Here is a 14873-nt window from a genome sequence, read left to right on the forward strand (position 1 = left end):
TGCGTTGAGATGAGGAATGGTGCCTGGGATAAGGGGTCACCAGAGGGACAATGATACCTCAGCGGAGTCTCTTCCTCCATGAGGCCTGCAGGGCTTGCCTCACTCCTTCATCCCACACACATTCATCCAACGCCCTCTGTGGTCGGGCTGGGCATGCAGAGGCGACCAAAGCACATACTGGCTTGGCCTCCTGGAGGTCGCAGCCTGGGGGGTGGGAGGTGTCAGATGGTGAAAGAGCAAAATCAGCTCGCAGAGGGTTGGGAGATGAACTTGGACGGTGTGGGTAGCGTCTGACTCGGAGTTGTCAGCACTCGTGTCCCTTCCTCCCTTATGACCCCGGGTCCCTCTCCAGTTCCCGGTCACCCACAGGGAACGAAGACAAAACAGCCGCCATCCTCCGACAGGACTGAACGCGTCCCGCACACCAAGGCAGAAAGCACGGGGTGGGGATGGGGACATGGTCACACCGTCAGGGCTCTGGCAGCTTCCGCAAGACCCGGAGGGCAAAAGCCACCCAAGCATCACCTCCCCCGACAGACATGCTTGGGGGCGGGGGGTCCGATCTGTCTGATCGGGAGGAGCTGGAGCCCGGACCTGTGTTCTCCTCATCTGCGTGGGGCTGAGGGCAGCCAGGGTGTGGATGGGCACGGATGCCAGAGTCCCGTGTCCCGGGGTAATCTGGGATGTGGACACAGAGGCTCCAACGCGACCCTGAAATAGCAATGCTGAGGGGCTCAGGAGCCAAAGAGGCGGGAAGGAGGAGCGGGCTGGTCAGCTGGCCACCTGCCTGCCCGGCCCTCGCCCCCAGGAGGTGCCAGCAAGGGTTCCTCCTCCTCCTGACACAGCCTGAGAGAGGAGTTGTCAGTCGACCTTGGGGCACATTCCAGAATGAGGCCACAGCCAAAAATAGGGCCCAGGAGCCTGCCACCTATCCTGCCTGCATTACTCACACCTCCCTGCAGGACTCGCCTCCTTGGGGAGGTGGGAGGAGACGGAATCAGGAAACGGAGTTGGGAAAAGGAGGGGACCCCAGCGAAGCTTCTGCACGGCCTTGGGGGGCAGCACACCGCAGGCCCGGGCCCCGGGCCCCGCCAGTGAATCCGCCCATCCTGAGCTCGGTGAGCTGGGCCCGCAGGCCACCTGCCAGTGGTGTGGGCCTGAGGTCAGTGCCAACACGGAGGAGGACAAGACTTGTGGGGAGAGTTTACAGAGCCGGGGAGCAGCAAGGCTTCCCCAGGAGCTGTCTGGAAGGATGAGGAGGCCCCAGGCTGATGTTTCGCTCAGGAATCTAGGGCGCGACGGCTTATGTGTGCGATAGAAATACCACATCACGTGGCGAGGTCGTCAGACAGCCCTGGGTGCTGAGTGTGCGGCTGACAGGAGGCGGGCTCTTTGGCGACCTTTGGATCCCCATGGGATTCCACACTGCCCAGCCCAGTGTGTGTGTGTGTGTGTGTGTGTGTGTGTGTGTGTGTGTGTGTGACACGCTGGGAGAAATATCATAACATGAGCATTCAGAACTCTGAAGTCAGACTGCCTAGTTTCTGATCTTGGCTCTCTGACCCTTAGCAGCTGGGCGATCTTGGGCAAGTTTCTTATCCTCTGAGCCTCAGTTTCCCCACCTACCAAATAGCCCCCGCCTCAGACCGTTGTGATGGAGATGGCAAGACGTGATGTCCAGTCCCGTCGCACAGTGAGTGCCCACTCCATGTTGATGTTATAACAGGACAGCTGGACACAGGGCGTTCTCCCAGGCGAAGGAAATGACCACGTGGCTGTGCATTCATTCTGTCCCTCCCGGGTGCCGCCCCGGGTCCCTGCTCTCTGGCCCCACTGTCCAGGGGGTGACATCAGAGTATGGAGCAGCTGGCCAGACAATGGAGCAAAGTGTCCTAGGCGGCTGCAGAGAACGAGGGTGGAAAAAGCCATGCTGTCCTGCCCCAGGGCTTTGGGGCTGGTCTGGAGACAGCGGCGCCAGACCAGCCTCTGAAGAGGCAAACAGAGGGACTGGAACAGGGCAGGGAGGGGCACGGGGGACAACAGATGCGAGGAGGGGAGCAGTAAGTGTCCAAGGTAGACAGGGAAGCAGGTGAGACTGGCCTCGGGCCTGCAGGAGGGCTCCATCCCCGTATGTCCTGGGGCCCAGGCCGGGCAAGTCTCCCAGACTGGGAGACGGGTGGGGTGGCCCCCCAGGTTACCTGGCAACCAGGCCCTTTCCTGAGCACCTACTGGATGCCTGTTCCTGTGTAAGGCCTCGCCGACAGAGGACAGAGACCCAGGCATGGATTCAAGGGCAGAAAAATAAATGCCGTGCGGTGGGTCCCGAGTTACAATCGATTCTAAATCAGCCCGTCCCTCGGTGCCCATGTCCTCTGACTCCCAGCTCACCCACGAGGGGTGACGGTGTGGATGTCCCCTGTGAGCAGCAGACGACGGTCTTCGAACCTGTGGAGCCCGAGCCGGAAGGAAAAGGGGAGGCTGGGACCCTGGGCGCCTGCTCTTGGCCCGGGAGCCGCGGCGGGGCCAGGGGCAGCCGTCTGTGCCAGGCTCCGTGTCCCGTCTGACAAGGTTAAAAGGGCCGAGCTCGCCGAGCCTCTCTGAAGAGCTCTGACTCCCCTCTGTTTTACAGATGGGGAAACGGGGGCTCAGGAACAGCGGATACGTGTCAGAGCCCAGAGTCCGACCGAGGGGGTCTGACCGCACAGGCTGGGCTTTCTCACTCTGCCAGGCTGGCGTTGGAGCGTGGCAGGGGCCCCAAGTCGGGGGCAGCGGGTGGGCAGTGAGCCGGCCAGAGGCAGCTCTGCGATCGGACTCCCCTGAACCTCACATCTCCACCAGGTAGCCACAGGCTCAGCCTCCTTCGCTGTGCAGGTGTGGGGAAGCGACAGGTGCTGGCATCTACCCCTCAGGCTCTAAGGTCATGTGCTATTTGCTGGGGCCCCCGGCTTAGCGGCATGTGTAGCAGAACGTCTCCAAGTCTCTGAGGGCAAGTGAGGCAGAGTCCTCATCTCTCTCGGTCCCCAGCCTAAGCAGAGAGGGGCCGATGGCTGGTGTGCACACCATTTTGTTGTTGTTTGCTAATCCTCACCCAAGGATATTTTTTCAATTGATTTTTAGACAGAGTGGAAGGGAGGGGGAGAGACACATTGATTGGTTGCCTCCCACACCTGCCCTGACCAGGGCCCGGGATGAAGCCTGTGGCCTGAGGTACGTGCCCTTGACCAGAATCGAACCCAGGACCCTTCGGTCCCTGGTCAGTGTTCTATCCATTGAGCCACCCCAGCTAGGGCTCACACGTCCTTGGTGGCTGCGTTTTATGCTCAGGCTTTTCCCAGTGGCAACGTGAGCAGCTCCCATCCTCTGGCCTCTCCTCTCTCTTGGGGAGCAGCTTATCTTCTCTGTCCTGGCCCCCTACCGCAGGGAGTTACCTCTAGGGAGGGCTGGGCTGCACGGGCTGGTCTGAGCCTGATTCCTCCTCGGGCCTGTGGACCGGGGACAGGTGTCTCTTGTGCTTAGCTGGCTCCCAGCCCGGGGACAGGCACGCTGTGGGGGGCGCCATGTTGCAGGCTCCTGCACACGCCTTCAGGGCAAGGGAGCAGCCGTGAGCAGCTGAGGCCCAAGGGGCTGCTGTCTCCATCCTCGGAACTGAGCCGCGCGCTCTGAGCCGAGTGCTCGGGGCTTGGGGACCGGGCCTCGCCCTGAGGTCCCCTAGGGAGTCGCCGCTGGGCAGCCTGCCCTCCCCGCCCCATTTCGGTCTCCCCCACCTGCCTTGGTCCACCCGGCCGCCATGATGAGGCGAGGGGCTGATGTACAAACCAGAACACCCGGGCTGCCTCTGCGGTCTTCAGAAAGTCACCTGACCCGCAGAGCTACAGGGAGCACCCCGTGAAGGAGGCTCGGAGTGCAAGGGGGGCCGATGTCAGCTGGTCTCTCCACCACCCAGGTGTGGTCCCGCGGGCCAGACCCCTCCTGCACGGCCCCAAGCAAATGACACCGCCCCGCCCCCCTGCACACATCAGCGCAAATGAATCACACAGGGAGGCCTGTTCATACTATGAGCTTTTAATTGGCTTCTTCCTCCTACGTCTGAGGAAGAAACAGAGGCCCCGCAATGAGCTTCATCGGTTTTGGAGGGGCTGGGGGGCCGCGGCAGAGCTGACAGGGGCTCCCGAGTCCTCATGTGGCGGCAGGTGGCTGGACCTGCACAGGAAGTCCAGAAACAAAATCTGCAGCAAGCTGCCGCATGTCACACAGCCTCCCTCCAGGCCCTGCAGCTCCCGAGGCCACCACCAGGTGGGAGCATGGAGCAGCATTCCTTCCCTCCCCAGCCCGCCTCCCGCCTCCCTCCTCGCTCCTCCGCCAGCCCCCTTCCCTGCCTGCTTTTCCTCTTCCTTCATTTCTCCTCCTGCCAAACCAGATCCTGGGGTTTCTACTGCTCTGTTCCAAGGAAGCCAGTGGCAGATGAAAGCACCCTGTCAAGGGGACCCTTTGACATCTGGGAGGGCCGCCCGTGGGTCTGCTGCTGGCGGGACCCCCGGGATCTGGACACTGCGTTCAGTCCCCGTGAGTTCTCTGTGGTCCTAGCACCTGGCACCCAGTCAATGTTCCGAAAATGTCTGTTGCGTCGGCCTGAACCAAACTGGATTAATAAATCAACAATCAATAACCAATCAATAAAGCCAAGGAGATGAAACACGAGAAACGTGTGTTCTGCTGGTGGCCTCAGAGACCGCAGGGCCAACCTGACCGACGCGCAGGCTGACCAGCACCCAAGGGTGCCTGCCAAGCAGCCTCCGCCCCGGGAAGGTGTGTGCTGGGCTGGACCAGGCCCTGCCTCCCACTTCCCAAGACCCCGGACATGCGGTGGTCTCTGCTCATGGTGGTCGGGAGTGGGGGGCGGGGGCGGGGGGGCTGTGGGGAATGTGTCCAGGAGTCCCTGGGCCCTCCTTCCTCTCCTCACCCACCCCTTCTGTAAACCAGCTCATTCCATGATTCCCGTGACCGCCAGGCAGCCCCCATCTCTAGAGCCCCGGTGGGTGGGGGGCTGGGGGGGAGGGCGGCTGTGAGACCCTTGGAGGAGGGGGACGGCCAGCACAGAGAGGGTCATGATGCCCAAGGCGATCGGTCGTCAGGAATAGTTTACAAGCGTCTACTGCCTTCTCCGCTGTCCCCTAAGCTAACAAAGATAGGAACCCCTTACTGAACCCGCAGACCAGAAGTTGATTTAAGACCCTCTGGTGGCTCTGTTCTGACCGATGTCCCTCTGCTGGCCTGAGACTGTCCAATCTGACCTTGCCCAGTTTGCTAACTGAGGGGCGTCCAGGTGGGGGGTGGGGGGAGGGCCGGGGACGGGGGAGGGGCTCAGTGTGAGCCCGGGAACTCCTTGAGGACCTCGCAGGTCTTCCTGTGCAGGACCTCGCGCAGCTTCCGAACCCGCCGGCCGCTGGACGCTCCCACAAAGCTGTCGGGCCTCAGCATGGCCATGCCGCCCTCCACCTCCCCCATGATGATGAGCGGCGTCTCGCCCACCGTCACGTTGGGGCAGGGGCAGGTCCAGTCCACCTGGAGCAGCGTCACCTCCAGCGGCTCCCGGCCCAGGAACTTGAGGCCCATCTTCTCGTCCTTCAGGACCTCGTCCACGGTCACCAGGGCGCGGCCCGCGTCGGGCTCCTCGGTCAGCTCGGACACGCGGCCCAAGATGACGAAGTCGCTCCGGCAGAAGCTGGTCACGAGCTTCTGCCGGGGCTTGCAGGCCTGGCAGCGCTGGCCGCCCCACGGGACGGGGCAGGACTCCTCGCAGGCCTCGCGGCTCTCGAAGTTGTTGCCGTTGCCCTCGCAGCCGCCGTAGACGAAGGACTGGCACTGGCCCGCCTGGCGGTTGTAGGCCCAGCGCGGGGCGTAGGCCTTGCAGGGGCCCTGCAGGGCGGGCAGGCTGCAGGCGGCCGGCGGCCCCGTCATGCAGGCCCGCGCGCAGGCCGCGTAGGTCTCGAAGTGGTTGCGGTTGCGGTGGCAGTGGCCGAAGGTGAAGGTGAGGCAGTTGTTGGCCTGGGCGTCAAAGTGCCAGCCGGTCTGCTCCTCGCCGCAGTCCTCGCTGTCGGGGGGCTGCAGGCACTCGGCCGCCGGGAAGGCCGTGCCGTTGGGGCCGCTGTCCTCGGCCGTGGCCGCCGCCTGGCCCCCCCGGACCACCGACAGCGGGAAGTCGGCCCGCAGGACGCCGGCGGCGTTGCGGGCCGTGCAGGTGTAGATGCCCGCGTCCTGCAGCTGGGCGTTGTAGATGACCAGCTGGCCAATGTTGGTGACCACCACGTTGCCGCGCACGTGGTTGGGCCGCATGACCACGTTCTCCCGGTCCTCCAGCTGCTTCTCCCAGGTGACGTCCGGCCGGGGCCGGCCCACCACCTCGCAGAGGAAGCTCACGGTCTCGCCCACGGTCACCGACTGGTGCGCGGGGTGGGTGAGCAGCGCGGGGGCCGCCGTGTCCCGCCCGGGGGTCTCCGGGGGGGCGGTGGTGGGCGGCACCGTGGTCTCGGGCAGCGGGGGGCTGGTGTTGGGCCAGGTGAAGTGATAGCGGCAGGTGACCACGGCCAGCGTGATGCCCTTGGAGCAGGCCTCCGCGTCCATGTAGCAGCGGTTGTAGTAGGTGAGGCCGTCCGAGGCGCAGGTGAAGCTGGGCTCCTTTTCGCAGCGGTCCCGGCACTTGCACACGGGCTGGCCGTCCCAGATGTCGCACTCGGAGCCCTGCTGCAGGCACATGAAGTGGTCGCACGTGGCCTCCTGGGGCATGCCCACCGGGCCCTTCTTCCCCTTCACGTCCATGTAGCGGGCGGCCACGCAGCTCTTGGTCCCACACACGTTGGGGCAGCACTTCTCGTAGGTCTCACATTCCTGGAGGGAGCCAGAGCGAGAGGCCTGAGCGCGGGGAGGGAGGGAGGACAGGTTTCCCTGCCCTGCCCCACGGTTTCTGTAGAGGGAACTAATATGTGCTCATCGTTCTTATTTTAAAAATATATATATTTTATTGATTTTTACAGAGGGGAAAGGAAGAGGGATAGAGAGTTAGAAACATTGATGAGAGAGAAACATTGATCAGCTGCTTCCTGCACACTCCCTACTGGGGATCAAGCCCACAACCAAGGTACATGCCCTTGACTGGAATCAAACCCAGCCCCTTCAGTCCATGGGTTGATGCTCTATGTACTGAGCCAAACCGGTTAGGGCTCTTATTTATTGATTTTTCTTAGAGAGAGAAAGGAAAGGAGAGGGAAAGAGACATAGAAACATCAGTGGCTGCCTCCTGCACGCCCCCTACTGGGGATTGAGCCCAAAACCCGGGCATGTGCCCTGACTGGGAACAGAGCCGGGGCCTCTCTGTTCATGGGACAGCACTGAACCAACAGAGCCACACCAGCCAGGCAATGTGTGCCCATCCATCCTGAGCAAAACGTCCCGGTGATAACAGAGCACCTGCTATGTGCACAGAGCACCCGCTATGCACCCGCCAGGACAAGCATGTTTGCGTTTGTCATCTTAGTCAATGCTCATCGCAAGCCTATGGGCGGGTGTACCATTCTCCCCACTTCACAGGCGATGATCACTGAGGCACAGGGAGAGTAGGTGACTTGCCCACGGCCACACAGCTAGTCCTGTGGGAAGAGCCCAGCCACAGCCCTCTTCCTGCAGGTGCACAGCTGAGCACGCAGAGCCCGGGGCGGCAATGTCAAGTGCACAGGGCCTGTGCTGGGGAAGGGCTCCGGGCTCCCGGGGGTGGAATTCTAAAGTGAGGTTTTACCTTCTACGTCACACGCACCATCCAGTGACCACGGATGAGGTCTAGGTGGGCACAAACGCCTCTTAGTCTTTTTTTCCCTTCGGGGTAAGGCTGCCCTGGCCGCAGGGGAGAGGTCACACCAAACGCCGAGAAGGAAAAGGGGGACGGAGGTTCGAGGCTGGCTGCATGCACCTCGGAAGCAGGGGCTCCGATGAGAGGCCCCATCCGTCCACAGCCCAGAGGAAGGGCGGGCGGGACAGGCCCAGGACGCCAGGTCGGCCACCACGGGCTGTGCCAGACCCCGGCGCCCACTCCCAACGCGGGGGACATTTCATGGGGAAATCAACAAGGAGGCCGCCAGGAGACTTACACGCCTGTAATTCCCTCCGCGCCTCTGTGGAGCCACCTTAGGCATTCATTCCTGGTTTAATTCCTAGAAATTAGCAGCCAGCTCAGGGCCGACACAAACAAAAAATGTCACGTGGTGTTTTCGACAATAACACCTCGTACCCACCGGGCGGTGGGCACCGTGCCCAAGCCTCTGCCCTGGTAATAGCTCTGTGGATGGCTCCCCACGAGGGCTGGCCGGCCGCGGTTCCAACGTTCTTTTCAGCCTCTGACATTCCGCATCAGCTAAGAGGGGGACGGCCCCGCCTGGAGCCCGCCCGCCCGGCTTGTTTACAGTTTTCCCCTCTCGGCTCAGAATGGGGACTTTGTTTTGCAGCCCTTGCTTGGCACAGGCTTCCAGGCCGTGCGGGGGTAGTCCTGGGGACAGGGATGGGCAGACCTCAGAGCTGGGTCTGGGGGAGAAAGGCCTGGTGGGGGATTGAGCACGGAGAACCGGCCCCTGAGCCAGAGCGTCATTCCATTCCCTAAGGGATGCAGATCCCTGACAGGGGGGGTCCCCAGGCACCTCGGGGAGGGTGTTTTGGGCACGAGGAACCTGGAGGGGATCCTTGAGGGCCCAGAATGGACCCATAGGCCGCCTGAGTCTCCAGCCCACACAGGTGTCTTCTTTCCAAGGCACACGAAGTCGGCCAGTCTCCCTGTCCCCAAGCCCCACCCCGTGGATCAGGCCAGTCTGTGCCCGTGAAACAGGCTTCCCTGCAAATGGGGCCAACGACAGGGTGGCCCCACCGAGATGGGACCGCTCTAGCCCCCCTACCCTCCTGGTCCCCCGTTCCCTCTGCACCATCACTGCTCGGGCAGCATCACCGGAGAAGCCGGAGAATTGTGCCCCCGCAGGCTGCGAGGCCAAGGCCCCTCTCCCAGGGGTCCTGTGCTCCCCCGTAGGCGACAGGAGGGAGCACCAGGGTCTCTCATGTTCCCTGAGCCCCAGGAGCTGGCCAGGCCGACAGGACACGCCTCTGCCCAGGCAGGTGCCAAGTCCCAGCAGGCCCTTGACTGCCCGGGGAAGTGGCAGGAGTGACCCTTGGACTCAGGAGCTGGGAGAGAATTGCCCTGGGACCAGGCCTGCCCTGCCCTGCACGCTGCAGGGTGCTCTGATGAGGGCAGAAGGGGGGACCCAGAAATCTGGCAGACGAAACTGAGTCCACTTCCTCCCCAGAGAATCCGCTCAGGGCTGTGCCCATCCACCTCCTTGTCAGCCTGTCTGCTCTCGGCGCCGGGGTCCAAGCCCCTGGGAGGTGGTCTGGAGGCCGGATGAAGCCTCAGGTTTGTTGCCAGACAGATGTGGGTCCCAAGCCCATCCCTGCTCACTGCACCATCTGAATGTCTGTCCTCACCTGTCCACGGGCTGCTGACACCTGCGCCTGGCATAGCCCTGGCTCAGAGCCGCCCTCAGCGAACACGAGACCAGGAATTCCAGGGCTCTCAGTCCCTGATGAACTTGAACATCACAATCACCTCTTCTACTGGGCCTCAGAGTCAGACAGACACACACCCTGTTTATCTCCCTGCGGCCTGCGTGACTTCAGGTTCCTGGGCCCTGCAGGGCACCCCTGAGCGGTCCCCACCCACGGCTCCCACCCTCCCTCACTGACACACCTGCGTGGTCCACCTCGCGCTTCCAGAGTCCCACTCACCTGGTCCGTCTCACACTCCCGCTTGCAGGTGCTCTGGGCATCCACCCAGAGGTTGGGGTTCATGTCGTTGGGGCAGATGCCAGCGTGGGAATAGCGGATGGGCGGCAGTGCCAGGCCTCTCGGGGGCACCCTGAGCAGGAGCAGCAGCACCGCCACGCGCCCCCAGCGGGAGCAGAACCGGTGGCCTCCCAGGGCCCACATGGTGCGGTCTGCGGCGGCCAGAGGCCTCCCTGTGACGCTGCCAGGGGCTGGACCCACGGCGCCTTCTCCCTCTCGGGGCTGCAGACACCTGCCCTCACCCCCACCCCCAGCAGGCGTCCTTGCTGCTGGTCAGGCTGCGGCTGCCCAGGCCGCCTCCAGCGAGGCAGTGGAGCCCGCTGAGTTGTGCGGCTTCAGAGGAAAGAAAGGTCTTTGCAAGGAAGCCCCCTCTCCTGAGAGAGCGGGGAGGGGAGCCCCAGCAGGGGCCCGGCCGGGATTTATACCCTGGGCGCCCCCCGCGTGGGAGCGAGCTAACCTGATGCCTGTCACAGGCCGGCTGCGGCTCCTCTGTCCCGGCTGACCACAGACTTTTGCAGAAGGAGAGAAAGCTGGAAGCAGTTTAGGCGGCGTATCTGGCACGGTGGGACACCTGCTTGATTTTGACTCCAGGAGGCCTTTAACCCCTTCAGGGGCCAGAAATGGCATGTGTTCTGGGGGAGCTGGCTCCGGGACACGCACGCTCACTGGGCAGGAGCGGCGTGTTTCCCTCTCCCCCACCTCCCCGCCGGCCCCCTCCTCCCGGGGCCACCTCTGCAGAACACACAATCGCTTGTTACAAGGAGGGACCTGCCGCCGCAGGGTTCGCATCGCCCGCCCGATCGTACATTTGAGAGCAAATGACGTGGAAAAACAACAAGTTCACGGCCGTTCGAGGGCGGGCCTGAGCAGTGGCGGCGTGCGGTGTAAGCAGACTCCCACCCCAGCACCGGGTCCCTTTGCGGGGTGGGGGTGGGGGTGGGGGGTGTGCACCGACAGTTCCCTATCTTTCTATCCTGGGCAGTTTGGTCTCAAGTTCCAACTTCGGTGAATTTTCCCCAAATCATTCCAGACACACATACCAGATACGCTCCGGCCCCCCGGCTGCCGGGATGTATCACATTCCCCGCTCCTCCGCTGACACGCTTCTGGCTCCAAGAAAACCTACGGGTGTCTTGGGGCGCTGGGCAGCCGAGCAGCCCTTGCTATGGCCCAATGGCTGCGTTCGGGGAGCTCTTTCGGGGTGCCAGGCACTTTGCAGTTGTCTCATTTACCCCCGACCTTACAAAGAAGGAGAGAGCGAGGGACTTGCCCACGGTCGCCCACAGCAAACAGTGACAGCAATACCATTTCCTAATATTTACTGGGCTCCTCACAGGTGCCGGCTGTCCGTACGCGGCACGTCGTTGAATCCTCACCAACTGTGCCTTTATTTTAGAGTTGAGGAAGGAAGGCACAGAGAGGCTAAGCAACTGGCCAGCGTCACACAGCCACGGCTCCGTTAATATGCGAAATGGGAATGCCTGCTTGCGGGGCCCCCTGGAAACCGCTCCACCCACCGCATCTGTCAGAACTGCTGTCCAGGTACATGCCAGGCTCGGGTGTTCACGGGCTGGACGCGAAGTGTCTGGAACCCCAGGGGCTGCGTCTGTGGAGGGGCCGGGACCAGGGCCAGGAGCTGCTGGGGGTGGGGGTGACTTCCCTCCTGTTTGGCCGGAGATGGCTCCCATCTAAAATGCCCTGTAAAGGGGACAGGCTGGCTGAGTGTTTTTGACTTGGTCACTCGATCCCCAGGAGGTAAGAGTTGGGGAGACAGGTTCCTAGAAGGGACACCTTGTCAAGGTCAAGCCCTGTAGGATTTGGGGAGCAGCATCTGAGCTGCTGTGTGTCTCAGGATGGTGGGCGGGGTGGGCACAGCATGTGTCAGAGCCAGAAGGGACCCGGAAGGTCCCGGGCAGTGCTCCCATTTTACAGATGGGCAAACTGAGGCCTGAACCCAGGTCCCCCCCCTTTCCCAGGCCCACTCTCCCCCGCAGGGCTGCAGCTCACCATCCACTTTGACCGTGAAAAGGCAGCGCGGCCCTTTTTTCTACCCTGCAGACCCCTTCCCGGCCTCTGGGGTGGTGTGCTGCCTTCTCCTACCCGAGCCAACGCCTTCCTGTTGTGTGGGTCATTCTGCAAGATCTGTCTTTCCTGCTTATGTCAAAGAGTTAATGAAGGGTGTCAGAGCCTAATCCTCTAAATGACTGGAATAAACTTCCCTCCGAGGCCAGGCCCAGTAATGAAGCCAGACAGCGGGCGCCGGCTGCTTTGAATTCCCTGTAATTTCATAAACCCGGGTTCCAGCTGCTCCGCGTGAGGCCTCGGCACACGCTGGCTGGACGAACGCGGCGTGAGCAGCCTCCTTTGATATCACAAAGGGAAATGGACGGTGACACATTTCTAAGCAGGACTTAGGAAAATTGTCACAGCCCCATTAGGTGAGGACAAGTACCCAGGGGGAGGAGGCTGATTTCTGGGGAGTCGCTTGAGAGCATTAGAGGGGGCGGGGGTACGGGGAGGAGGAGGGACATGGAGCAGAGGGGGGAGGGGGAGGGGCAGTCAGCAAAGCAGGGACCGCTGGGCTCCTCGCGCTGCTCCAGGTCGATGCAGAAAGCCCTGGCCTCCCTGTCCCAGGGCCCCATCCCGGCCATGCTGCTCTGAGATCTCTCAAAACCGCATTGGGGGAGAAGGAGCCTCAGAGCTCTCCAGCTTCACGCTCAGCCCTTCCAAGTCTCCCACCAAAACACAGCTCAGAATAATAAATAACATCTGATCAGGGCTGGAGCCCACACTGTCTTCACGCCATCCGCACCGCTGGCCCTCACGCCAGCCCCACGAGGGAGCCCGGGGGAGGGGGCGGGGGGGGGGGCTGCCGGGAGCTCTGGTGAGCAGGAGAAACCGAGTCACAGAGCTGTGAGCTGGCCGCCGGCACCCCGGGCTCAAGGCCTCCTCTCCCAGACCCGGGGGCCTGTGCTCTTGGCACAGCCCCGTGCAAGCCTCCAGCCCCTCCAGCAAGGCCCCCGCTGGCCGCCCCAGCCCCGCCTGTTTGTAAGCTGCTCTGGGAGCACTTTGAAGTCTCTTCTCCTGGCCCCTCCCTCCACAGCCCAGACCTGGCTCTGCCTGACTGTCTCCCTGGAACTCTGGTGGCTGGCGTGGACCCCCTCCCCGCAACCTCTGGTACCAAGTGAGGGCTCAGCCGCCCACTCCCACTGTCCACCAGGCGACCCCCCCACCTCCCGCCCCCCAAGAGCAGGTCTCTGGGGAGTGGAACCTGGCTGGGTGGGCCTGACCTTGGGGGTGACCCTTGCCTTTCCTCCTCCCCCAGGGCATTGGGCACAGCTGGGTCAGAGAGAGGGCTGGGCTCTGACTTCAGCTCAGAAGAGCCCCCGCCCACACCCCTGCTGAAGGGCAGGGAGACCACAGACCCTTCGCGCCCTCCAGGGTGCTTTCAAGGCCTCCTCTAGGTGCATCACCCTGGACAGAGAACTCTGGGTGACCCCTGACCTCAGGTCCCCATTTAGCATAACAACGCCTGAGCAGGACAACAGAGCTGACGCCACTTTACAAACTGGCCAGCCCTCTCCCCTCCAGGGACCTCAGCCACACAGGTGGTGGGGATGCCCAGAGACACTCAGAGACACCAGGCCAGCATGGGCAGCCACTCATCACACACCAACCTCTTACCTCGCCAAGCATCGCCTCCCTCTTTTCCTACTTGATTTTTTAAACAATGATGTATTTATTTATTTATTTATTTAGTTAGTTAGTTAGTTATTTTTGAGAGAGAGAGAGGAAGGGAGAGTGAGAGGAAGAAACATCGATGAGAGAGAAACATTAACACCGATTGGCGGCCTCCTGCACACGCCCTACTGGGGATCGAGCCTACAACCCAGGCGTGTGCCCTGCCCTGGAATCAAACCAGTGACCTCTCAGTGCACAGGAGGACACCCAACAAACTGAGCCACACCGGCCAGGGCACCTACTTGATGTGTTTGAAGGCACCTACTATGTGCTGTTCTGGGTACACAGAGATGGATGCAGTCCTTGTTCTCAGAGAGGGCACCGTCTTGGCCAGAAAACAAGTACGGAAGAGCCTGACGGGAGAGTAAACGCTGTCTTGGGGCCCTGCAGGTGCGGGGAGCAGGGAGGCAGGGGAGAGGCCTGGGGTTGCTGTTGTGCAGCCGTGACCTGGGTGGGTCTTGAAGCCTGAGCAGGAGTCTATGAGGAGGCGGCTTCCTACACTTCTCCTTGGAAAGTCCTGGCCCACAGCACAGCCTGCTCAGCCAAAGCCCCCCTCCTCAGGGCCCAGGCCTCCAGGAAGGGGGAGTGAGAGGGAAGCCAGTGGGTTTAGGAGACAAGGGGAGGGGGGAGCTGCAGGTCTTGCTTCCCGCACGGGGCAGCCTCAGCAAAGTCAGCCCAGCAGCCCAGCCTGGTCCACCCTGTGCAGGGCCCCCAGACTGGAGCCAAATGGATGGGAGAGGCCAATGCCCGGGGAGACTCCCCTCCCTGATGCTGTCAGTCAGACATATCTGGGGAGGAGGAAGGATCTCAGCAGCTGGGATTGGGGTTCAGGGGAGAAGAAGTCCTTAGTGAGGGTGCTCGGACGGCTTCTCAGAAGGCTGGGCTGCCTCAGCTGAAGGCAGTGATTAGTCAGATCCAAGGCAGGGAATTCAATAAAGCCGGCTGCTCGTTACCCAGCTGGGGACCCCCTGCCCGAGCGGCCATGCCTGGGTTACGTTACAGGGCTGTGTGAACTCTCCCCTCCAAGTGAGAGGCACCGGGCCTTGGAGTAATTATGGGGCCTCAGCAGATGGTGGAGGCGGACGGACGGGGGAGGCCTTCAGCTGTGGGCCACGTGACCACCGGCATCTGTGCGGAGCGGGACCTGGGAGGGTCCACGCTGGGCCCCGGGGGAGGCAGTGCTGAATCGAGATCTGAGAGTTGTGGGTTTGGCTGTGGTGGGGCACGACCCAGGGCCTTGGGCCTCCTTGAGACTCTGGCCT

At 62.3% G+C, this 14873-nt stretch overlaps 1 protein-coding gene across 1 annotated transcript; it reads right to left on the minus strand.

The window, feature by feature from the left end:
• Positions 1–4046: 4046 nt before the first annotated feature.
• Positions 4047–10924, minus strand: WFIKKN2 (WAP, follistatin/kazal, immunoglobulin, kunitz and netrin domain containing 2). The gene is made up of 2 exons (XM_059670586.1): positions 9814–10924; positions 4047–6885 (listed from the first exon to the last, which is right to left on the minus strand). Exons 1-2 carry the CDS (start codon positions 10012–10014, stop codon positions 5362–5364), a joined length of 1725 nt encoding a protein of 574 aa, XP_059526569.1. The 5' UTR covers positions 10015–10924; the 3' UTR covers positions 4047–5361.
• Positions 10925–14873: the final 3949 nt, after the last annotated feature.

This window comes from Myotis daubentonii, chromosome 16, assembly GCF_963259705.1.
Source record: "Myotis daubentonii chromosome 16, mMyoDau2.1, whole genome shotgun sequence".
Taxonomy (NCBI): domain Eukaryota; kingdom Metazoa; phylum Chordata; class Mammalia; order Chiroptera; family Vespertilionidae; genus Myotis; species Myotis daubentonii.

Excerpts from the sequence above, each read along its gene's own strand:
- WFIKKN2 (XM_059670586.1), bottom strand. The coding sequence starts at position 10,014 with ATGTGGGCCCTGGGAGGCCACCGGTTCTGCTCCCGCTGGGGGCGCGTG. Across the intron at positions 6,886-9,813 it reads GGGAGTGTGAGACGGACCAG|GAATGTGAGACCTACGAGAA; the intron begins GTGAGTGGGACT and ends GGCTCCCTCCAG.